The sequence below is a fragment of the Alligator mississippiensis genome, chromosome 3, assembly GCF_030867095.1.
Source record: "Alligator mississippiensis isolate rAllMis1 chromosome 3, rAllMis1, whole genome shotgun sequence".
Taxonomy (NCBI): domain Eukaryota; kingdom Metazoa; phylum Chordata; order Crocodylia; family Alligatoridae; genus Alligator; species Alligator mississippiensis.
This window is the reverse complement of record NC_081826.1, coordinates 299,438,653-299,464,467: the sequence shown is the minus strand read 5'-3', so window position 1 is coordinate 299,464,467 and position 25,815 is coordinate 299,438,653. Positions and strand designations below refer to the sequence as shown.

At 48.7% G+C, this 25,815-nt stretch overlaps 1 protein-coding gene across 1 annotated transcript in view; it reads left to right on the top strand.

The window, feature by feature from the left end:
• The first annotated feature begins 1,038 nt into the window (after positions 1-1,038).
• LOC102558044 (uncharacterized) overlaps positions 1,039-25,815 on the top strand; it is a 29,284-nt gene continuing 4,507 nt past the window's right edge. Inside the window, exons 1-2 of the mRNA XM_006269963.4 lie at positions 1,039-1,683; positions 21,301-21,771. Of these exons, the coding sequence (XP_006270025.1) occupies positions 1,629-1,683; positions 21,301-21,771 (526 nt within the window). The 5' untranslated portion in view covers positions 1,039-1,628. The remainder of the gene's footprint in view (positions 1,684-21,300; positions 21,772-25,815) is intronic.

Below are 25,815 nucleotides of genomic sequence, written 5' to 3'. Positions count from 1 at the left end.
CCATTTACAAACTAGTCAGAGGGGACCAGCGGGCACTGGGGGAGTCCCTGTTCCCCCGAGCACTCCCGGGAGTTACAAGAAACAACAGACACAAGCTAGCGGAGGGGAGTTTCAGACTAGACATCAGGAGGCGCTACTGCACAGTCAGGGTGGCTGGGACCTGGAACCAACTTCCAAAAGAAGTGGTGCTGGCTCCTACCCTGGGGGTCTTTAAAAAAAGGCTGGACGAACATCTGGCCGGGGTCGTTTGACCCCAGTACTCTTTCCTGCCACGGCAGGGGGTCAGACTAGATGACCTCCTCAGGTCCCTTCCGACCCGACCAACTATGAAACTACGAAACTTAATGCACCTTTATTTAAGGTACATTAAGGTGATTTAGGTGTGTGTCTACATGCAGATGTGCTAATGAACATCAAGGCACATTAAATCTAGGCTGGCATAGCTAAATCGCATTAGCGCATGCATAGCCATGCTAATGAGCATGAACACAGCGTGCGTTCATTGGTGCACACCACATTAACGTCTATTAGGCATCCACATGTAGGCTAATGCGATTTAACTATGCCAGCTTAAATTGGCACTTGCTATCAAATTTAGGCAGGATTAGCCTAAAATCACCATTTTTAAGTTGTATTAAAGGCACACGTGTGGACACACACCCTTAATGCACCTTAAAAATGGCGATTTTAGGCTAATCCTGCTTAAAAGGGACATGTGTAGACGAGCTCAGTGTGTCCTTTAGAGGTAGGAACATGCTATTATCTCCTTGTTCCAGACAGGGGACTAGGGCTGGGAGACAGTGCCATACCCGAGGCTACACACAACATCTGTGGCAGGGTAGAGGCAGGTGCTGCAGACTTCCCATGGCTTGGACACATCCTGGCCCGTCCTACCTACAACAGAGCTCTGCTCCCTCCACAAAGACCTTTAGCCCGAAGGACGGGGCATCTGCCCTGGCTCCACATGTTGAGCTCAGCAGCCACTTCTCCAAGTGCTGAGTTGCAGGGTTTTTAGACATCCACTCTGATTGGGCACATGAGCACGCCTGTCTAAAGAGAAAGCAAGACTGCACTGAACAATCAGAGCTGGGACCACAGTAACTTCAGGACACAGCACTGACAGGGGCACTGAAAGCTTTGTGTCCCAGGAAAGCAGCTCCAGCAGCCTCCCAGCTCTTGCTCCTCTCCGGCACAGGCATGTCCCTGTCTCCCCGCAGCCTGGCATCTTTAGCATTCTCCCCTCATTGCCACTGAGCAATTGTAGCCGCTAAAAGGAGCTGATCACAGCAGCTTTTCACTGCATCGCTGCTGCTTTTCCCCACTTCTGAATCATTTCCCCAGAGGGTTCAGCAACTCCGGGTGCCTGTAGGATAAGGAATCGTCCTCTGGGAAGTGACAGGATTTCCCGTGAAGCCGGAGCGGAGTGGGAGTGCACCTGGGAGCTGGCTCCTTGCTGCTAGAACAAGAAGTGGGGACTCTTTGCTTGCTTCCCCCAAGAGATATTTTTTTCCCTTCCTTTTCCAGTTAATTTGAATGAAAGAGCAAGTGACTGAAACCACCTGGCTCCCACCCTCCTCTCCTGGTTCTTCTTTGCAGCGGCTCCTTTTTCCCCTGGCTCCTGAGAGACAATGGAGCTTTTCAAGCTGAGCCTGAGTTGTATCTGCCTCCTGCCTTGGCTACAGGGTAAGTTGTCTGGGCTTTTTTTCTCCTTTATGACAGCCAGGAAAAGAAAGCCATTCACCCCTGAGTTGAACAGACAAAGAAAGCAACAGCCCCGAATCCACTTTTCTATTGCAAAGCTCTAAATCTACTAGCCAGACAAGGGCTGGTTTTTTCTGCAGGTGCATCTCTATATAATGACTTTACAAACAGATGCACCAAACTGCAGAGGATAGTTATTTCCAGCTGGAAACACATGCAAAAGGAGTTCAATGGGGACAGGGAGAGTTTCCAACGGGATAGCATCTGTGCTGGGTGTTGGAGAGGCGGTCCGGTCCTGTAGCAAGAGAAGGGGGATTTGGCAATCCAGACACCTGTGTTTTAAGCCTGCTTCTGAACCAAGCCACTTAATTTCCCCGTGCCTCGTTTTCCCCATCTGGGAGGTTTACCAGAAAGACACAATGCAATGCAATCAGGACTCTTGTGGAAGATGCCCGGTTGCTGGATTTTGCAGGGCTCCCGCTCTCCTCGCTCGGGAGGGGCATTTTCATGGACTATTAAAATTCAGACCGACTACACAAGCGATGTGCCGCGATGAGCCAATCCCATTCATCCTGCCCATGAGCTTGGAGGAGCTCAGAGGGTGTCCTGTCTCCTACCGTCTGAACAGGGACTGCTATGAAGTAGGCAGGGACACACTACGCTTGTGGGCAGGCAGCTAAAATTTGTGGGGTGAGCATTAGCAAGAGCAACTCGAGCTCAGCAAAGGGGCTTTGGGATATGATGGATGAACCGCTCTCTGCTTTGTGTCTTGCAAGAGCTGCGATGCCTTTTGCTCTGCGCAGCCCCAGCCTGGGTTTTCCAGGTAGGTAGACACACGAGAGGGTTTGTGCACTCTCTCTTCCTCGGTGAATATGAGCTCCGGAGGGCTAGCAGCAACACGACTGGTGCCCTTTTATCACTGCCCAGACAACCACTATCCTGCTATAGAGATTTGCAGAGAGTAAATGGGATGTCCTAATCCCAGTGGCAGACACGCAGCAGTGAGGGGCACGCTCCTTCTAGATACCTGTTGTCCCATAGCAGTAAGACCAGAGAGCTTCACTGGAATAAAGAACAACCACTTGACCCCCAGGCTGCCTCTATCTCTCTGTTTCATTGGGGAGCTTTCCCTAAACTCCCTATTCTTGCCTGCTATCAATTTTAAAAGCAGTACACCCCCTGATGCAGTACACCGCACTTCTCTTTGGCTTCTGTATAGTGGTCCATGAACCCTATGCGACCTGCCAGGCCATGGTAAGAGATCCACAGATAAGCACTGGGCTTTCCCACACTTTCTTCACAAGCGTGGGAAAAAAACTGGTATTTGACAGCGATCCATTTCTTCAAGGGGTCTGAGAACTGCTGAGGCTGCAGAAAGTCATACGCTGAATCCTGCCTGGACAGTAGACAGGGGAGCGCTCGTGGAAGGGCTTTATAGCTTGCATCTGGTTAGTTTGTATGGGCCCTGCTTTTAGGTGCAAGTAAAACAAGAGAAGGGAAGTTCTGGGGGAGAGCACGGTGTGTGCATGTCCCCCGCCCCAGGCTGCAGGGTGAAGTGACGGGAGTCAGCAAGCTCGGCCAGCAGACGAGAGCCCATGAAAACCCAAAGGTGCAATGCACACAAAGCAAAAGGCTGACCAGCCACCGCTGCCTGCGCAGCGCTCCGCTACGGATGCAACCTGCCTAAAGCTCAGCGATGTCTGGCGCTGCCCTGAAAATATCAGGATGAGGGTTTCTCTTGTGAGAACTTGGCTGTAGTCACTCCAGCAGCTGTAGAGACAAATCCTGTGCAAATATTCCTGATTTTCAGTGCTTCCCTTTGGAGTCCCAGAGGAAACCTTGGGCACTGGAGGTAGCAGCAAGAATAAAAGTAAAAAAGGAAAATCCTTTATCAGGTCAAAAAAAGTGTTCAGTTTGAGTTCTGAGGAGGTGGGTCTGAGGCTGATTTTATTCTTATCTGAACTCTTCCAGTGCTGGTTTGGATCAGATAATAGAAACAGCAAGTGTGCACCATAGATTATTTCAAATATCAGCGCATGAGGCGCGATCCAGCCTGAGAAATTATAGTTTCAAGCCCCTTGAGTGCTTGGGAAATACTGTTTCACACACACCAATGCCCCAAATGGTCTAAGGAGCAACATAGGTCTTCTTGAAGAAGGTTTAATTACCACCTAAAATGGGAGGGTTCAACCAGTTTCACACCAGTCTAGACACAGAGAACCTGGACCAAATCGACTGGCCTGCCCAGTGCCATCTCACTGTGTCCTCCAGTCCCACTAGTCTTAATATTCCTCCCAGGCTGCAGGAAGAGGACTGCTTTTGATTTACAGATCTCAGTGGGCCACTTTTCCTGCTGGCATGAAATCAATAGAATTACAAAAGAAAAGCGTTTGGCACAGTGTGATTCACTGGAAATCCCCCTCCCTGCTGGAGAGGTAGGACCGGAGCTCTCTGGGTCTTAAGATTAGAAGACTCCAGTCTGTGATGGTGTATGAACCTGCAGCGGGGCTGCAAAGAGGATGGAGCTGGGCTGTTCCCAGTGGGGAAAGATGACAGGACAAGGAGCAATGGGCTCCAGCTGCAGCAAGGGAAGTTGAGGTTGGATATTAGGGGAAACTTTCTAGCCAGGTGGGTGGTGAAGCACTGGAAGAGAGGTGGTGGGATCTCCATCCTTGGAGGTTTTGAAGACCCAGCTACACAAAGCCTTGGCTGGGATTCATAGATTCATAGATGTTAGGGTCGGAAGGGACCTCAATAGATCATCGAGTCCGACCCCCTGCATAAGCAGGAAAGAGTGCTGGGTCTAGATGACCCCAGCTAGATGCTCATCTAACCTCCTCTTGAAGACCCCCAGGGTAGGGGAGAGCACCACCTCCCTTGGGAGCCCGTTCCACACCTTGGCCACTCGAACTGTGAAGAAGTTCTTCCTAATGTCCAGTCTAAATCTGCTCTCTGCTAGCTTGTGGCCATTGTTTCTTGTAACCCCCGGGGCGCCTTGGTGAATAAATACTCACCAATTCCCTTCTGTGCCCCCGTGATGAACTTATAGGCAGCATGTAGGGATGATGTAGTTGGGGCTGGTGCTGCTTTGAGCAGGGAGTTGGACTAGATGTGACCTCCTGAGCTCCCTTCCACCCTCATTTTCTGTCCTTCTCTGATTTTATGATTCTATCTTCTGGAGGAACTCCGTGGTGGTAGTGGGGTCTAAGTGCGTGTTACGAGGTAGGGAGTCCTAAGGAAATACAATGTGTAATGATGACACTGCATGTAAATCATGTTGCTGCTGAAGCCCCGTTGGGCTTGAGAGAAAGCTGATGGGAACAACGCAGAAGTAGTAGACAAAGCAAATTGCAAGGTATGACTACTCATTCCTGCCCAAAGCAGGGGGTCAGACCTGATGATCTGTTTAGGTCCCTTTCGACCCTACGCACTATGAAACTATGACCAACAACAACAGGTTGCTTCCTAAAATGGCTGCACAGAGGAACATTGCCCTAAATAGAGATGCCTACACTCTTTGCCAGCTGGCAGACACTGAGCCCCCTCAAGCAATACAGGGTAAGGTATAAACCAGTCCTTGCAGCTGGACCTCTGGAATTGCTGAATGCTAGCAGACAAGAGTGATGGGCAGAAGCCAAATGTGGTGAGGCTACAAGCCCCAACAAACTCTCCCTATGCCTGAAGAAGGGTGTTTGTGCTTGAAAGCTTGCAAAGAACATTTTTTTCCAACTATTTAGCTGGTCTAATAAAAGATATCACATCTACCCAAAGAACCATGCCTGCCTATGTCCTTAGACCAACATGGCTACAAGCAACACCTCTAAAGCCCCAACAGCCTCTTTTCAGAATTTGAGACAAATTCAAGTCTGTAGGCCTGCAACTAGCTGGCATGCCTCTTCATGCTTGAAACTTGGTGGGCCCTTTGGAGGATTGGATTAGGATTCAGAATGACATCGAACCATTTAGGATATAACAATCGGATGGACACAACAGGTTAGACATGTCTCACTAGGCTGCAATACTGCAAAAAAAGGACCTGGACGGTATAGCAGAACATAAATTAACATAGGAGTCAACCATGTGCTTTTGCTGGAAAACCGAACATTAATAAGAACGCTGCTCTCAAGCGAAGGGGAGTGATTTTCCTGCTCTGTTCGGCACTGGTGAGGCTTCACCTGGAGTCCTGTGTCCAGGTTGGGGCACCGAGCTTCCAAAAAGAGATACGGACAAACTGGAAGGACTCCAGCAGGGAGCAACAAACGTGATTAGAGGTCTAGGAAACATGACTTAGATGAAGAGATTGGGGATAATTTAGCCTGACAAAGAGAAGACTGAGGTGGGATTTGATAACAGTCATCAAAACCCTGAAAGGCAGTTGAGGATGGCGATAGAGCATTGGGGACGAGACAAGAAGTAACAGTCTTAAATTGCAGCGAGGGAAGTTTTAGGTTGGATATAAGGAAGAACTTTCTAAGTATGGTGGCGGTTAAGAGTTGGAACAGGCAACCCGGAGGGGCTGGGGAGTTGCTATCCTTGGAAGAGCAGGTGAGACAAACACTTGTCTGAGATGGTTTAGACAGGAATGATCTTGCCTTGAGCAGGGGATTGGACTAGATGACCTCCTGGATGCCTCTTTAAGCCCTGTTTGTCCACAGTTTACCCGCGTGCATGTCTCTGGCCAAATGTCCACGATATAGCAACAAGCAAAGAGCATCGACACCCTGAACAGTCTGAAGAAACCTTCTGATATCAGCTGCTATGTGCTTGTGGCAAGGATGTCACCTCAGAAGATCACACTCCTCCTGGAGGACTGCATCCCACATGGGCAAGCTGGGTTCAGACTCGAAAGAAGCACTTTAGACCATGTCACCTCACCAATGACCTGTATCAAAGCCACCTACCAACATGGGTTCAGGACAGCAGTGGCTTTCCTGGAGCTGCCTGCAACACACGACTGGTCAGATGGGAGAGTTTGCCTCTGAAAGTGTTGGCCATGGTCTGGTGTAGGATGGGCAGGACTTCTCTGCTCACCAGCTGTGAGTTTCACACACCGCTGATGGAAAACAAAGCAGACCTAGTCAACCCAGCCATGAGCTCCCATGGCGTTGTCCCTCTTTGATATGCATACCAGAGACATGACACTGACCCGGTCACAGATGTCGATGAATTTGTGCTCAACATCTGAGAACTTGCCCCTAAGAGGAACACATCTTGAGAGAAAATTTGAAAAGAAATGAGGAGTCTGCTAGAAGTTATAATGATTTCAACCACCATATGAAGAAGCATCTGACTGTCTTCTGTAGTAGTGGACTCAGGTTGGATAACTTCCCAAAACAGCTTCATCTCTGATGAAGACTGCTGCCAAGAGAAAGGCTAAGGACAACTTAATCCATGCAGGCATCAGGACTGGCTGGGAAGCAGATGCTCATATTTGTGAATGATCCCCTTGAATCTCAGCTTTTAGGAGCTGAATATGGTCTTCCAGTGTGGGCAGACAGCACACATGCAGAACTGGTCATCCCAAAGGCATGGGTATAAATGCAGACCATCTGGCTCCCCATTCTCATGCATATCCTACCACCCTCCCTCCAAAACCAACAGCCGCCATACTGAAATATGACTGAGAGATAAGGAACCCAGACTTTCTTATCTATGAAGCCCACATATCTTACCACCCTCTCTCCAAAAAGAGCAGCAATACATATGACTGAAAGATAATGAACCCAGACTTTCCTATCTGTGAAGCTCCCAAAACTCTCCATAGATGCTGCCTGAAGTCCAGAAGCCCACTAGAGTAGGCACAGAAGTGATCCAGACCTCAGAGGCAAGAATCATGAATCCTCCAGCTCAACCATGGACCATGGCAAACCGCATCAGAAACGTAGAAGGACATTTGTATTCATCTGCTGCACAGATGGAAAATTAAGGATAGCCTGGTAGGGTACTATGAAGAAAAGATCCAGAGAAGCAGCCAATATAGACAAAGATGGGGAAAGGCTGATAACTAAAGAGTGGGTCAGAGAGCTTTCGATTAGTGTAAATTAATTAAGTCAGCAGCACCTGATGAGTTTCATCCCTGGCTGCTGAACGAACTGGAAGAAAAGATCTTGGAGCCATTGGCAGTAAACTGGAGAAATGCGGGCTAGATAAAATGATAACAGGGTGGACGGATAATTGGCTTAGCAACCGCAAGCGAAAGGTAATTATAAATGGATTAATGTCAGGGTAGCAGGAGGTTTCAAGTGTGGCTCCAAACTTGGGCTTGGTGCTATTCGACCTGTTCGTATGAGTGAATCGGATGTCCAAATGGAGAGCTTCCTGCAGATGACAGGAAACTGGGGAGCTGGAATCTTTGTGGGTGATATCTTTTATTGGGCTAAGTATATGGTTGATTTGGACCATGCAGGCAAGCTTTTGGGTATTACAGCAGTCGAAAGTGGGAAGAAGTGCAAAACAAATGCTTTGAAGGATAGGGGTAGACCTCGGAAGGATCTCGACAGATTTGAAAGCTGGGCGAGAAACAACAGAATAAAGCGGCTAACCTAGGGATGAATAATCTAAAGCACAAATACAGAATAGGAACTGACCGGTCGGGCTGTAGTTTTGCTAGGAACGATCTGGGGGGTTTGGTGGGTCACAGACGCAACATGAGTCAGTGCTTCTCTGCAAGTGGGGTAGCAGCAATTCTGAGTAAGGTCCTGACCCCAAAGCAATTCAATTGTTCACGCTGGCATTCGGGGTCCTGAGCCTGACGGAAGTGGTGTGACAGATAACATCGGAGCAGTGAACAAAAACTGCTGGCTTAATTCTTTGTTGAAGTGCCAGCAAGAGTTTGATATTTAAAGAAAGCATCCCACACAGTTAAACTTCAGCACCAACAAATATAAATCCCTGGTAAGATGGCATTTCCAACTAAAACAAATGAATGTTAATGCAAGCAGGCAACATGTGAAATAATAACAATACACAACACAGTAAATATTTTCTGGAACGATCTGAATCACTTTTAAACAAAAGGCATTGGGCAGCAAATCTCCTGGTTTTCCTTCCTTTGTTGCTGTTGCATCTGAGGCTCCAAGACACTGTTCCCACTGCCGCACTTCAGCACGTGCACATCTACACATTTAAACATGCTTCTCCATTCAGACGTGACTTCGCCATCTCTCCCATGCTGCTGCCATAAGACTGCAAGAAGACCGGCAGCCTCTTAGTCCTTTCCCAAATGCTGCAGAAGGCCGGAAGCACCGAAACAGCCTGGGGAGCATTTCATCCCACGGCAGTCCAGCCCTCGGGTTAATCGTGAAACAGAGATCTGCAGCCTGTATCCAAAATAGTACAACTACTGGGACTCAGCTCCCAGAGCAGACCTCTTTCTTAGACCTGCATTTGCTGTCTCTGGCCCCGTGGCTATTGCACTCTTGGCTGGCTAGTGGGCCAGCCTGCACAGCAAAAGGAAGGGTGCCCTTGGTCAAGGCCAGCCCGGCGTATAACTCAGTGGCTAGGGCCCTTTTCTGGAAAGAGGGGGCAGTGCATTCAAACTTTGGGTAGAGAACAGCCTAGAGCTCAGGTCTCACATGGTTGTGAATCACTAAACCTATCAGCCAAAATCTGGGTGGGTTTTCAATCTCCTCCTCTTCCCCACCAACGCCTTGGGCAATGAAGATGAGGCAGAGGCATTGGATTGTGAACCACACGTTATCAGGTACGGCTCAATCAAGACTTCTGGGAAATGCGTAAATGCTGCCAAATCTGGGAGATGGATTGGATCCCAGACACCCACCCACCCCCTGCACTCCCTGTTTGTTAGCTGTCCTATGCCTTCCCTGTATAGGCATAGGATGCTGCCTGCCAGGAATCCCAACCAAAAGGTTTTTAAGTGCCTCCATTCAGGGTAAGGAGACGTGAGATGCATAACACCTTTTCCTGAATTGCTTTTCGGGTCAAATACCCAAATCACAGGCAACACAGTACATGGTGTCACCAAGACTAGATGCCTTTTTGCATCTGAGTTCGAATTCCTGATACTGCACCTTGAACCAGAGAGAATTTAACCCTAGAGGAGCTATGAAAGTAATAGTCACAGATCCACCCGGGTACAGTGCCCCATGGGAAACGGCAGTGCTCACTTCACTTTTGATTAGCATTTCCAAGAGTTTGTATTGTGCTCAGACATGAAAAGGCTTTTTGTGTTTAACCAGTTGCCTGCTGGAGTTTCCTTTAGAAACACTCTGCGACGACATGTCTCTGCCTGAATTTGAGAAAGCACGTATAGGTGTGTTGCAATGTTTGAGGCTGAGGCCCGCTTCCAGGAAATGAAATCAAATCTATCCATCCTTCTTCTTGTATCTCTTCACTACATTTGACCATTCTGTTACACATGCTTGTGCTCATTTATTGTACTTTGCAAGGTCTTTCATTGTGCATGTGCTTTTGAACAGCCGGCGTTGCATCAGGTGCTGCATGCTCTGAGGCTCTGCGCTGCAGTCACAGGTGGCTGAACCAGCGGTATAGACCCACTGTTTCATTTGGACCAGGCTTCAGCCATCCTGTGATGCATCGGCAGCTATCCTCCAGACTGGGGTCAAGGTGCTTTGCACGCGCAGATCTCTCCCATACAGGGCATGCATACTCGGCAGAGGAGAAGCTGAGAGCCAGAGCATGGTTCAGTGGCTAGCTCCCCTTTGCGAGTTGGTGAGTTTAAATAGACTGTTGTTTCGAGTGCCCACCTTCGCTTTTGTCTTCGTGATGTGCTCTTTGCATGAGAGGATTCAATCGAGGGTGACTCCAAGGTCAGCTGGGTTTGGAGAGTTTGGACATGCAATGTTGAACTGGTGGTTGTCCTCCTGGTTTTTCACATGGAAGGCATGTGTTCCTGCTTTTACAGGATATACAGGAGGATATCTGGTCTTTCCAGTATCATCTTCCAGATTGAGGCACTTACAAGACAACACACCTTTGGAGGCATCTGATTCTGCACTCTTTGCCAAGAGTCCTTGGACTTGTCCGAGGGCTTCTCTGGGTAGGTCCTCAAGGGCAGTTATTATAACAGCCAAACTGAAAAACCAGTGCAGACCGACCCATTGGCTCTGCTTTGAGTCCTAACTCTTCAATTTTCTGCCTGGTGTGAGTCCAGGGAAGCTTTGCAGATTCAAGGTACCTGCAGAACTGGCCCAGTTAAATGCTTAAAGTCTTTTCTATGTCAGCTGGCCCTGCAGGAAAGGAGACTGGGCTTACTGTCTCATCCAGAAAAATCACAGTGGGATTTCAGCTGTGACATCTTTATAGGCAAAGGAGATAGGAGAGGCAGAAGGACAAAGGTGGGTGGATTTGTCTTTGTGCTGGGGCAGGGAAAAGACAACTTATACCTGTCCTGGTCCAGGGAAGCTCCATGGACTGCGATCTGGCAGATGCAGAAGAAGACCCTTGTCCTTCTGTGTTGATTTAGTAGCAACGTTTCCAGCTCTTTTAGTACTAACACAGTTCTGCAGTGGCACAAGGTGCAGAGTCGCTGAGGTACAGCTCCACCCCAGCATCCTCCTTCCTCCTGGTTTGCTGTAGGGCTAGCTCAGTGCCTGGAAGAGGACCCTTGGGGATATCCCCCAGGTCAAACTGCGCCTGTCCTGTAGCCACGTGGCACCTGCCTTGCTGCCCCAGAAGCCACTGGGGTGATAATAAGTCAGGCCTGCAGACTGGATGTCCTAGCCTAGGGCAGAGATGCTGTGAGCAGGATGAGGATGGTCTGCCCTAGTGATTGGGACCTGGTCACCAGCCTGAAGAATGACACAAGCAGCAGGAGCCAAGCTGAGGGATCAGGAGCCCGGAGAAATGACTTGGATGAGCCAGATGTCCCAAAGGAGCTTCCACTTCATGGGACACTGATTCAGGAATTAGGTCAGGCCGTAAGATGAAAGCAAGCCAGGGATCTCAGGGCCTTATAGCAGGTGTGGCTATATAGTATCTTCCCCTCCTGAAGTTGTAACCTGGCCTATCTGATGTGGAAAGCACCAAGGAAGACTACACAGGGTCACTTCTGAGGCTGCTTTTCTCACCGCACCTTAAATGTAATTGCATTCTGGGTTTAACATTAACTATTGCAAAGAAGGAAATTCTGTCCCTGGAGAGCATCACCCACGGCACCAGACCCTCTCTTAAATTGCTGTGTTCCTTCTCATTGCAGCATTTTACATCTCTTTTCACAGCCATCATCAGCCAGCCTCAGCCTGTGTGTTTTGCTAGGGGTAGCAAGGGGTACGCTCGTATGCTAATCCCAGTGGCTGGCAGATTAAGTGGATCAGGGGCGGCTAACCTGTGGCACACGTGGCCCAGGCAGTCCCTGTGTGGGGCGTGCAGCAGTTTGGGAGGTGACAGGCAGCACTGTACCAGATAGGACAGGACGCAGCAAGCAAAGGAGCAAATCAGGCTGGGGAGGAAGCAGAAAGCAGAGCAGCAGATGGGGCAGGCAAAGGGGACCGAAGAGGAACTTGGGGAGGCGGAGGGGCAAATTTGTGGCATGCCCACAAAATAGGTTGCCCCCCTCTGAAATAGTTCTTCTTACTCCAGCGGACACAAATTGTTTTCCTGGAAAGGGTTGATTGCTGGGAAATCCTCAGCTCTGGTTTCACCGAGCTCCCCTCCCTCCCCCAGCATAGTGATTCACAGAACCGTCATGGGTGTTTGTAAGCTGCTAACAGGAGTTAACCTAAATGTTCAATTGCTACACAGGACCTCATGGGTTGCTGGAATAGCCGCGTGCAATGAACTCCATCTCTGCAGAGAGTACCGCCTGCCCGTTTGCTTGTTTAGCCATGCCCTCCCAACTGCCCCGCTACTGTCTGGTTCACGGCTGAGCTCTATTTGTCACTGATCTTCTGCACATAACAGATGGGACCTCTGGACCATGAGGTCCGTCTCACAGCCAGTGTAGGAGAAGCAGTCTAAATACTTGCTTCCAGCTCAGCCCTTTGTGGTTTGGCAGGATGCAATTCCTTCCAGCCTCTGCCTTGAGCTATTTACAAACGCCAACACAGAAATCCCAAAGCAATTCATTTCTCAGAGTCCCATGCACATGACAAACTGCGCCTGTCCAGCCCACGATTTTATCTGGCCTGCAGCGGGTGCCTAGCCCAGGTGCAGGGGGGAGCCCAGGCACGGGGCCGAGGCCTGGGGCACAGCTGCAATCCACTCCCAGATCTAGTGATCTACCACTTAGGGCGTTTTGGTGACCTGTTGTGGCTGGACGGAGGGGAAGAAGTGCTGACCCAGCCTGCAACAGCTCACCAAAGCTCCCAAGGGTGCCTTTCAACCAAATCATGGCCCACCCCTGCTCTCAAGTGCCTGGCTGCCCAGAACCCATTCTCACCAGAACTTGCTTCTGAAGAAGCCCTGCTCCAGGTTCACGCACAATGGTAGGGTGGGCATACCCAGGGTCTGGACAGAGAAGGACCACCTGGTTGCAAAGAGGATGGAGCTGGGCTGCTCTCAGTGGGGGCAGATGACAGGACAAGGAACAACGGGCTCAAGTTGCACCAATGGAGGTTTAGGCTGGATATTAGGAAAACTTTCCTAATCTCCTTTCTCATGAGGAGAATAATTTTCACACTAGGAGGGTGGTGAAGCACTGGAGTCGGTCGCCTAGGGAGGTGGTGCAGTCTCCATCCTTGGTGGTTTTTAAGATTTCATAGATTTCAAAGACATTCGGGCTGGAAGGCACCTCAGAAGATCATCGAGTCCAGCCCCCTGCCCAAGGGGCAGGAAGTCAGCTGGGGTCAAAAAGGCCCGGCTCGACAAAGCCTTGGCTGGGATGATGTAGCTGGGGCTGGTCCTGCTTGGAGCAGGGGGTTGGACTAGATGTGACCTCCCGAGGTCCCTTCCACCCTCGTTTTCTACAATTCTGTGATTCTACAACCAAGCGATCTTTTTGGCAGGGTCTAGAGGTGGGGTCTAAGCCACCGTCAGTAAGACATACTTCGGGTTAGGCTCATTGCTGGAATCCATACTCTCGGCTGCATTAAAGCTAGGAGATTGTCACAAGTTGCTGGCAGGTCAGCAAAGGAGGGATGAGAGTTTTTTGCACCTCCCTGCTATCGGAGTTACTGTTTCTATCAGTAGGGCCTTGTGCTTTCAGTGCTACAGGTCCAGAGTTTAAGCCTGACTGCCAGTTCAAAACTTGTGTCCAGAGAGAAGAAGGTGCCTGAATTCTGGTAGATCTCAGACATTTGGGTAAGTTTTCCAAGATCGGAAAAACACACAACGCACACGAAGGGTTCGGGTTGTTCCCTCGCTCTAGTGGCTGATGCTTTAAAAAAAAAAAAAAGTCTACTCTAGCTACCAGGATGGAGTTACTCCTTTCATTTGAGTAGTAAAGGCTCTTCCTTTTAGCACCGACATTCCTGAGTTCAAATACTTATAGCAAGGAGCGGTTGCTGTTGTGTGCACAGGGCGTACAGTGTGAATTAAAAACAAGCCGGAATCTTATCAGGGGATAAGGCACAATGCTGCATTTATTGGAACATAAAATAAAACATGCAACATGAAAAGAATAAAGAACTATAAGGTTATATGTTTCACTTGCTTCCATGCATATTCATTCATTCATACAAAAGCAACAACCACACACACGCAGAGATAGTTAAACAGTCCTGCAAAGGTTAAGGTGTTACCAAGTTCTAAAGTTGCTCAGGTCAGTGTGGTGGCCAGCCAGACTGACCACGAGTGATGGAGTCAGGTCTTGTTGGATGCGCCCAAAACTCCTAGCTGTCCATACAAACCTATGGATTCCACTGAGTCAAAGACCACCCTCCTTGTCCTGTTGGCAGGTTGGGATTGGTAGGACATGATCTTCTGGCTTTGTGGTCTGCAATCTTCACAGGGGTCGGTGCTTGCAGTCTTCAGCCAACAGGGTGAAGCATGATCTAATATTTGGTAATCCTTAACTGCTGACTCAACGTCACTGCAGCCTTTAACCGTTAAACCGCAGAAGGCTATTTTCACTTGCTGCAAGAGGACTGTTTTCCTTCACGTTGTCACATACATACATCATTTGCTCTTTCGTTACCTCCTTCCACAAAGGCCAGACATACCCCAAACCCACAAGCACTTTCCTTGTACTAAATTGAAGTTCTAAAGTCATGAGGCCAATAGGTCAAATATGTCTAAAATCATGAGACCGGTATGTCCAATATATTTATGCCAAGCAATAAGAAATTTAAAATAGATGGTTAATTCCAGAACACTAATAATGACTGATCAAATTATTATAAAAAGTAAATCATAACAAGATTAACTTTATCTTAATGATTAAATATTTCATTATATAAAAATAAAAATAACACTATAAGCAATCAAAGCAATTATAGTTACTGCACTACAACACTGCTGGAGTTTCCTGCTTGCCCCTGCAATCAGGCCCCTGCCCCAGGGGTACACTTGCCGCCTAGAAAAGGAGGCAAGGGAATCTGTTCAGTTGTTTTCCCTTCTCAGAGCCAGGGAAGGAGCATCACAGGGCAGACAGACAGACACCCATGTACTTTGCGGGAAATGCTTACACTGTTGTTAAAAATAGAGGAAGGCCCCATGTTGAGAAACTGAAGTTGGGCACCTACCATCCATGCGCAGGGCCTGATGGCTTTCAGAGTTCAGAGCCCATGTCCCCTGTCTTGTATGAGATTTTCGCTCCCCTTCCCCCTGCTCCCTGGCAGGTTAGTTGGGCGGTGTGTGCAATTCGCCATCGATTCCAGCTGATGTTTTCCAACTGGATATAAACAGGGCAAAGATGGGATGCCTTAATGCTGCTCTTAGACTCTCTCTAAAGGCTCTCCTAAACTTCATGTTGAAGAGTCTTCCTCTCGGTTCTGAGGCACTGGATGTCCTCAATTCAGTAGGGTCGAAGAAGGGATGATGGACTCATGTCATCTTCCCTACAAATCCACTTAGAGATTCTCCTTCTACTTAGCAACACAGGACACAAGCCCATCAGGGATCCCCTGGGTCACCAAGTCCAGACCATTGCTACCGCAGGCCACGAAAACAAAGCACGTTGTTCACTGGTTTATCAAGATCCATCTCGTTACTCGTTTGGTTTCCAGGCTCCCCATCTCGTACTGAGAGGCTGTTGCAGACCCTCAATGCTCTGATGATTATAAGCCACCTGCTAATTTCCAGCCTTAATTAATTCATGCACAGGTTATCCCTGTTTATTCTTGTCTCAGTGTTGTCATACGGCTTCAATATATCTTCTTCTTCCCTAGAGGTTACTCCCTGGCGCATTTATGGACAACAGTACTGTCCCCTAAACAAGGCATGTCTCCTCTTGTAAAATCAGCTGTCCATTCCCCTGGTCATCCTAGCAACACTCCTTGACACCTCCAGTTAGGTCTAGTGTCCTTCCCCACCTGTTTCACCCCATTCCCCTCCACCACCACCTCCCTTGTTTGGGATGCAATTCCAGACAGAGTTTGCATCTTTGACTCAGAACTTCCCGAACTCTTTAGCTCAATCAACTTCATTAATTAGCTCCCTTATTCCCTCCTCATTTGCTTAGTGGCCTGTTTTGCTTATTGTGCCACTTAATTCAGATTGAATCGACTTGTGATCACTCAATTGCAGGTTATTTTTAAAAGGTAAGGTTACCCAAACCATATCTAAAATGCATCAGCTCTTGGGGTATAAAAATCTGTCAGCCATCACTTGTGATAATGTCTAACTTCTGCCATTATTGGCAGCCTTTGTTCTTCAAACCTCTATTTTGGGAATGAAAGTCTCCCCTAACGACACATTCTTGGCAGCATTTCTCTTTCTGATTAATATTAGAGATTTCTACCCATATCCTGTCTTTTCATTGTTGTGGGGGGAACTGTGATGTGCTTGATGTTCTGATTATATTGTAACCATTGATGTTCTGATTATATTATAACCATTGATCAAAGTCTTGTTATTCTCACTGTTTTCCTCCCAAATTTCTGATCTCTGTGTATTGTTGACAATGGGCCCAAATTCTGAACTCTCTTACATATATATTCTCAGTTAATAGGATTTCTTTTATAAAAGAAAGGTTAATGGGATAGAAACTTAGGGCCAGATTCTGCTCTACCAAAGTGCAATCCAATTCCACCCTCCTTGAGTCCCTGAAGAACAGCTTATATAAATGATGGAAGGGTCTTTCTTCTGCTCACTGCTTTCTGTGATTCAGTCTTAAGACTAAGATGACAGTGGGTGTGTCTACATGTGCAATTAGTGCTCAGAAAGCTTACTGAGCAGTAAAATACCGCACAGTAAACTTTTCTTGAGTGCATTTCTACACGTGCACCCATCGGGAGCAAATTTGCTCCCAACAGGAGCAGTTCTGGGCAGGGAAACTCCTGCCCTGCTCTGTTATTATGTGACAGCCAGGGTGAGCTCTAGGCTGCCCTGGGTGCCAGCCCCAGGCTGGCATGGGGTACTGATGTCAGGCCTGGGGTCCAGGGGTGTATGGGGGGAGCTGTCCAGCCTGCCCAGCCTCTGCTCTGATCATGAAACCAGGCCAGGGCAATGTCCTCTGCCCCTGGCAGCAGGCAGCTCCCAGCCCCGGCTCCGTGATCAGAACAGGGACTGGGAAATGGCTCCCGGCCCCTGGCAGATGCCTGTTGCCAGGACAGGATCTGACTTTGGTGTGGACAATCACAGAGCCAGGGCCAGGAGCTGCCTGCTGCCAGAGGCAGGGAGCGATGTCCCAGCCCCATCTCCGATCGCAGAGCCAAGGCCAGGAGCTGCCTGCTGTGGGGACAAGGGGACATTGTCCCCACCCAGGCTCCATGACCAGGCAGGTCCAGGAGGAGGGGATTGTTCTCTCGCCCCCAATCATGCGCTACTTCTCCGTAGCTACTGCGTGGTAAATCTACTACCTGCATTTACAGGTAACAGAAAACCACAAAGTAGACTGATCTACTGCACAGGAGCTCCTGTGCACAATTACACAGTGATGCTTTACTGCGCAGCAGATTAGTCTACTGCACAGTAAAGCGACTCATGTAGACACATGCAAGGTGTTACAAAATTAGGCTCACGAATGTTTTTTTAGATTTGAGCAGGGGGAACAGGATCACACTTAGGCACCTACCTGGTAGGACTGGCCCTGGCCCTGAGATTCTGGAAATATCCCCAGATGGTTGCTTTAAAAATCTGCCCTGGGTTGAGGACTGGGTGACTCAGGGGGGTGGAAAAGCCGTGTAGAGGCCTTTGCCCGTTGAGTGCTGGCATGGAGCCGTGTCAAGCCAGTAAGGGGTGGTGATAGTTTCAGTGGAGGGGTTGGTAGGGTGGCCAGCTTGGTTTTCAGTGGAAAGACACCCACATACCAACTAGGAGGGAATGGGGCTACTCAGGGATTTTCCAGTGAAATGTGTTTCCATCAGAAAATGCCAAATCCTCCAAAATCAAGGTCTTGCACAGAAACATCTCAATTTGGAGAAGCTTTTGATGGAAACCTGCCTGGCTTCCTGGTAGGAAGCTGGAAAACTGGGACTTCCCGACTTCCACGCTCCCTGCCACAGCCCTGCGGGTCTGGAAGCCCTGGGGCCTTAGTTGTAGCTGGGACTCTCATAGTCTAGGTTTCGGGGTCCAGGTTTGCTGCTCTACGAGGGACCCCCCAGATCACCCTGACTCTAGGGGACACTGTAGGAGTCTGAACCAGCTGGGAGCATTGCCGAGAGTTAGGTGCTGCTGGCTGCTGCATTTTAGTTTAGAAAAATTGAACTGAAACATTCCTATTTTTCACAAAAATGTTTTCAAATAAACTTTTTCATGAGAAATTTCAGTTTCTCTAGGGTTCATCCCAATTTAGGATGAAGACTTTTCTTTTGAAACAAATGAATTTCCTGCAGAACGGAAACGCTGCAGCTTGACCAGGTCTAGCAGAATAGTCAAGGGCCGTGAAAGGGCCACGGAAACCAGACTGCTCTCTAACCTGGAGGCGATCACCCCGTGTTTGGGCTGAAAGGCATTTGTAAGGGTAGAAGTGCCCCTTGAGGAGCCCGCCTGCTGCTGCCCATACTGAGCCCATTGCACGGATAAACAGTCCACTCCCCCCTAGCCTTGTCAAGCCATCCTCCTTCACCCCACGCAGTACTTAATTATCTAACACTTCAGTGAAATGGTATTTCAGAACAGTGATTCTCAACTAGGGTGCCGTGGCACTCTGGGGTGCCTTGACATCTTTTTAAGGGTGCCGCGGGGTGCCACGCAATGTTAGTACTCTTGGGTGTGGAAACCCCTCCATGCATTTCACAAGATAAACCTCGGGATTTCAAATGGGAATGCACAGTATTAAAACCACTCTGATGCACGGGGGTCTTTCTGAATGCTTTGCAACAGAGGAATTGCTCTAGTATTTTTCTGTAGTCAAAAACAGTGAAAGCTCAGACCTGGCATTTTCTGAGGGGTGCCCGGAGTCTAACAAGGGGTGCCCAGAGTCTAAACAGGTGGAGAACCACTGTTTTAGGACCTGCAAAGTGAACTCTCCTCCCAGCCCAGCTGTGCATTGCCAGAAAGTCCCTAGTTTTCTTCCGAGTTCACAAACAAGTAGTTAATATTAGGAACAAAATCCAACAGGGGCTGGAATTTCCCTCAAGAAAGCATAAGAGCTTTTTAATCTTTGGTTTCCACATCCCCTGTTTTGCTCTGAGCCCTGCTCTCATTGTCATCCTGTTCCTTCAGATATTGAGACAGTGACCTTGTGCCAATAAAACGCATTGTTTTTGCTCCAAAGGGGGGAAAACCCGGCAGAAACCTGTGCTGAGAGCATTAGCAGGCTTCCAGCCCAAGGCTGGTTTTCAATCTCCCCACTTTTCACCTTTAACATTGTACAAGGCCAGACTTTGAGGATTTCTCTCACAGGGGCACAAGAGAAAATTGTACCCCAATAAGGGAAAATCCATCGGCTTTTTTAAGACAAAGATTTTTTTAAATAACTTCTCCGAAATATGGTGAGAATTTGAGATATTTCTCTCCATCTCTCTCTTCCAAGCCAAATCATCTCTCATAGGAATAGACACTGCATTTATCCCTGGACAAGTTGTGCCTGTGTTTATCCTGAAACAAAAATAACTTGGGATTAGAGTGTACCCGCATCACCCTCCTAATCAGAGTTTAGTGAATGGCTGAATGCAGTGCCACTCTTCTGCCATTGATGCAACTCTGCAATCCCGGGATAACTGGACAGATGTATTTTGCAGTATCTCAGGATAAACTGTCACTACCCATTCAGGAAACCTTTTTAGTACTTATCCTGGGACAACAGACATGGATATGTGTACTCGTGCACTTTGTCCTGGCACAAAAAGGTTTGTCTTGGTATAAATGCGATGTCTGCCTGCAACTGTCATTCAGTAGGGACCCGCTATACGTTACATAGCAGAAGACAGGCATACATTAGAGATGTCTGTTTAATGGCATTTGCAAGAAACTCATGAGTCAGAGTGAAGGTTGGTTTTGAAAAGACTAGGCATGTGGTCCTTTAGGCTGGTTAGCTCATAGCTCACCCCAAGTCCTGGAGTTCATGTTGCTTGTTGAAAGCCATAATCAATACAGAAGTCATCTTTCCCTTAAAACTAACAGTGTTCCTATTTGGGCAGCAGTCATGGGCAGAGCACAAGCCACTGCTACAGACCACCAGTAAGTAGCACAGGGTTAGCTTTTATATTTACCCTGGGAGACCTCAGAAGTGGAGCTCTGACATCGGGGAATGTGGAATATGGTTATATGCAGCAAATATAAGGTTAGTTGAATATTCATGCATCTCACCTTAACTAATTGTTTTCAGTCCTGTTATTGTTGCCATCATGTTCCCTGTAGCCACAGAGCGCAGCATAGGGACCCAAGGTGAACACTAAGGGCATGCGATTGTGTGTACCGCTCGGTTATAGAGCCAGGCAGTGCTGCGATGGGGCATGCCACACGTGCTACCTCCCAAACCAGGAGGGTAGCTGTTCAGGTGTGGCCCTCCACATCCCCCAGCAAGCTTTGCCTTGCAGTATCTCTTCCCATCTGAAAGTAGCAGATGCAGAGTGAGCGTGCCATGTGTCAGGATGAGGCCGCCTGACACCGTGACGGAGTAGTACAGCTGATGGAGTGATGACAGGTTGGTCGAGCTTGTTAACGTTTTTGGGAATCCTGATGAAATGTGTTGTGGGACTGATTTAATTTCAGTGGAAGGAAGAAAAACAGAATTTGGAGGGAGCTGCATTTCTGATTGGCTCTCCGTCTGGTTAAAATGTCATCATGGGTTGCATTTCATGGACATTTTAAAAAAATTATCCATTTTTAAAACGTTTTTTTTAAAAATGGTGATCAAAATGTTGGCTGTCTCTATGAGCTCTACAGATCCGTTCTGATATTATTTCTTTCTAGGCTTGCTCCTGAGTATTGTTGCACTGTGCCTTTCTCTGCACAGCTTAGTCCTGGGAAACTGAAAGTGTACGGGCAGTTGTTTCTTTTCATAGCCTGGTATAAAAATGCAGAAGTTGATTCAGAGTCTTGCCTTCCCTAGGTCCTAACTTATTGCTGATGCTCTGGGCACGTGAGTTGTCCTGTACCTATGTGCTACTAAACTGTGCTTTAATTATGCTGCAGTATCGGAGGGGCAAAGCTTCCTCATAAAGAACATCCGGTTGGAAAAATGCATTCACATCACCCACCATGAGAGCACCGGGATTGGCCTGGCTGATTGCAAGCTCCACTCTCAGCAGCAGCAGTGGAGCTGGGACCCCAGCACCAAGTCCATTGTCAGCCTTAAAACCAAACAATGCCTGACTGTCCGCAAGCCGCAGGACTTTGCACTGGCCAGGCTGGAGCCGTGTGGGGACAGGGAGCATCAGGCCTGGGCTTGCAGCAAGAAGGGTCACTTGACCTTGCAAGGTCTGGGCTTGCACCTCAATACAAAGCAAGGAAGTCACAAGGTCTTTGTGTCAAAGGAGAAGGACAAGTTCAGCAAGTGGAAGACCCTGACGGATGAACCCATCTGTGCCGTTGGCCTGATGGCGGTTCCTGGGCTGGCTGACCCGATCCAGAGCACTGCCAGCGGGCTGCTGTGGCCTCACGAAAGTAAGAGATGGAGCTGCCATCAGCCCCTAGGGCTTGTCACCCTGCATCCATCTAACAACTCATGTGAAATTGCTCTAACACAAAGTCACTCTGGCTCCAATCCTGCATGATGCTGAGTAGCTGTAGAGCAGGGGTCCCCAACTTCTGTGCTCGGTACTGTGCAGATGAGCTACACAGCACCGAGCTCCTAACATGCTGCGGGAAGCATCGTTGTCTGTTCACCTTTTAACACAGCTTGGCCAGCCACGAGCTAAGCCCAGTCCCTCCCCCAGTGATCTCTGATCCCTGTCTCCCCGCGTACCTGATAGTTTGCACCCTAGAGGGCATAGCTACATGCTCCGTAATTACGGCACGTTAAGTTAGTACCTGTTATTACAGGCACAAGTCATAACAGGGATTAAGTTAATGTGCCGTAATCAGTGCTACTGCACAGTAGCACCACCGCACATTTTTTAAGAGGCACTAATGCACAGTAGAACATGAGCATGGTTTTCACTGTGACGCGCTAATGCGGAGTAAAATTAGTCTACTGCGCTTTTAGCATCCTGTGTAGATGTGTCCAGAGTGTCGAAATGGAGGCAAGGGGCTCAAGCATCCCCTCCACCTATGCAGAGTGTAATGGGGACAGGATGCTGCTGTCACTGCCAAGAGCCACCTTAACCCTTCCCTGGCCCTGTAATTCCCATAATTTTGCATGCTGAACAAGGAGTCAGAGCCCTGAATTTGGCAGCAGCCAGAGAAGTGTTAAGCTGGCTCTTGGTGATAGCACCTGACACCTTCTCTTGGAGCAGCCTCCTGCTCCGGGCAGCCGGTGGGAAGCCCCATGTCTTCACTCTGACCACCCTTTACTGAGTCCCTGGAGCTTGTGTGCCATGCACTTGTGGCATGCATGCTGCAGACTGGCTACCCCTGCTTTAACATCTCGTTTCCTGTGGCTGTAAGCAACGCTGACGGTTCGCAAGAGCAGCAGGTTGCTCATGAGCCACGGGTTGGGGACCACTCCTCTCGGGACTCTCCATTAGCATTCTCTGCTACCACCAATTTCAGGGGGGATGGTGGGCACAGTGTGACTAAGGAACGGTGTTTAAAAAGGACCCTTCTTTCATTTTTTGAGCAGCAGACTGGAGAAAGAGCCCTCTCCCCTTCTCCACAGCCCCAAACAGTGCCCTCTTCCCATGTGAAATCACAAGCCTAGCATCATTCTTGTCATCTGCTGATCTAGCTCATTTCCGGGAGGGCTTCACTGTGGGATCAGCGTCTCCCAGCGGAGACACTGGAATACACCCTGCCCACCTCTTCCTGCTCACATGTCCAGAAAGACATCAGAGAGGCCACTTCAGGGTTGCCTGCAGCTGCTCTCAAATAGACCATAGACTGTGGTCTTATGAATAATTGGGGGGGTGAGGATATGTGTAGAAAGGGGGCATGTCTACACAAGACACGTTAATGCGCATTAGCCTCATTTAATGCACACTACAGGCATGTGTGTACAAGTGCGCACACTTAAGGCACATTAAAAATGGTGAAATTAAGCTAATCATGCCTAATTTGATACCTGCAAATGCAGGTATCAAATTTAGGTGCAATTAGTTAAAGCGCATTAATGCACATGTAGACGTCACCCGAGTTAATGTCATGATAGAGCAGCCTCGCCACCTCACTTTCAGGTTTAGAGAGCGTAAAGCAGGAGCAGGTGGGAGGAGCTGCTGTCATCCCTGTGTGGATATAATCCTTATTGTCATGAGAAGAAGCCATCCTGACCCGTAATGTCACTGTAAGGCAACCACTGAAAAGCAATTGAGATTAGTGGGTGCTTGCTTGTTTCAGCAGTGCCCCAAGAGTTCGCACATCACGGGTTGGGCCCACTGAAAAAAAAATCAGGAGATTTGTTTTACAATCATAAGCTCTCCAACTAATAATTTTGGGGGTTCTCTTGATTGGCCTTCCATCCTCTTGGTACTTTAGCATTCACATGGTCACAGTTTTGAAGACCTCTTTAAACAAAGCATCATTTCCTGGCCCTGGGCTCATAGCTCTGTCCCTGGCTCTAAGTTGCAGAGCCAAGCAATGCTGTTCATGTAATAGGCAGCATTATTGATTTCTATGGAGAAGCTATGCTGGAGTCCAGAGCCAGCTCTGCAAGGTCCGAGGAATACCCCAGTGCGGTAGGAGAGCAGGAGCTTGAGTCAGGAGCAGCCGGGTTCTTATCTGGATCCTGCTCCCCTGCACTCCTGAGCAAGTGACTTAAAATCCTGGTCCCTCTGTTTCCTCCTCTGTAAAAAGAAGGGGGCATTTTTTAAACTGTAATGGGGTGCCCTAAAATAGAAGCATACACAGTACTTTGATGTTTAAGGCTGAGATTCACAAGTCCAAAAGAGCAATTCATAGGGACCCTGCCTAAGCCACATCATGGCCTAAAACACTCCAGACTCCTCAAGTTTTGGGGTGAAAACTGACTTAGGCAACTGGGGCATAGATACATGTTTGGGGGGGGCTTTAATTAAAGTGCTCGGAGCATCATGCGTATCAGCGTTCCCATGCCAATAAATGGCAGCAGGCGCACCTTAACTAAAGCTCATCAAACGTAGTGTGCATTTTTCAGCACGGGGACGCTGCTACATGTGACGCTGGCGTCTGTTGGAGCACGGTAATTACCACGCTCCAGAAGATTCGATTAGTTGAGTCTGCTTCAATGTGCTGTAATTACAGTGCTTCAGAGCAGCCTCTCTGCATGTGTATAGGCGCCCCAGACGTTCAGCGGCTGCCTGCGCACAGAAGTGCAACCTTCTTAGCTGAGCTAAACTGAGCATTTTAGGTGCTTGCTTGTATTAACAAGCAAAGTGCCCCAAGTCCCCTGAAGGGCCTAATCCAGTAGAGAGGATCATGGCACACCTACCACCCCCACATCTCCCACTTGCTGGGCAAGTGCTCTAACCAGTAGGGTATTGTGCGCCACTACAGCATCTTAAAAGAGAAGACAGCACCAGTCACCTGTATACACAGGGGTTTGGGCTGTGAATCCCTGTCTTAAAAGGACACCTCAACTGCTCCCCAAGTTCAGGAGAGAGGCCTGATTCCTGGCCTGCCGCCTCCTTGGCAAGTCCTGTTCACTGGTCTAGGTGCTGTGAATCCCAGTGCCAGGGGCCCATTTCTTCCCATTTAAGGCATAAGTGACTTAGGCAGCTGGCCTAAGTCCCTTTCTGGCACTTTTAAGATGCTGCTCCTTCCTTGTCCTGTAAACGCCCAAGGAAATGCAGAGAAGGCACCTCGCACCTTGCAATGGGAGCTGGGACCCTGGCACTCTCTTAGTCCTGGCTGTTATCACTGGGGCCAATGTCTAAATCTAGGATAACTCTCAGCAAGAGAAGTCAGGCATTGGTAGTGCTCCAAGGGTCTTTTGCTTGCTAAGAGCAACAACGCCCTTGGCAGATAACTGGCACATTTACCATACAATCAGCTCCCTTCTTCCTCTCCACCCTCCTGGGTGATAAACTGGGAGATGGGTCCATGATAAGAACTTTTCCTTTACCAACTTCGCTACAGAACTAAACGTTTGGAGATTGCAGCCAGCGGCTCCCATGCCTCGCTCAGCTCCAGAAAAGTCTTGTGCTTTGCAGTACATTTTCCCAGAATAAGCACTGGGATTTCCATCTTTCCCTGCAGAAAACTGTTTAAGGGCTACAGCCTGGTTCCTGATATTAAGGCTTCTTTATCTCTTAAGTTGAGGTGCTTAATAAATGGGCCCCTTTCTTGAACGCTCAGGGCATCTCCATTCCACGCTGAGGGCATCACTTCTCTGAGGCAGATCTCCTTTATTCCCTTGCGTTGGTTGGCACAGCAGCTTCCTTCCTGGTTATACATGGCATAAATTCCCCATGAGGCCAGTTTTACACGTGAGCTCCCACAGTGAGTGGTTACACCCTGCTGAAGACCAGGCACCTTGCCTTCCTCCGCTAGCAATTCCAGAGGGAGCACATCTGGAGCTCTAGGACTTTCCGCTTTCTCGAAGGGCCCACCGCTGCAGGGCGGAGGTCAGCGCACTAG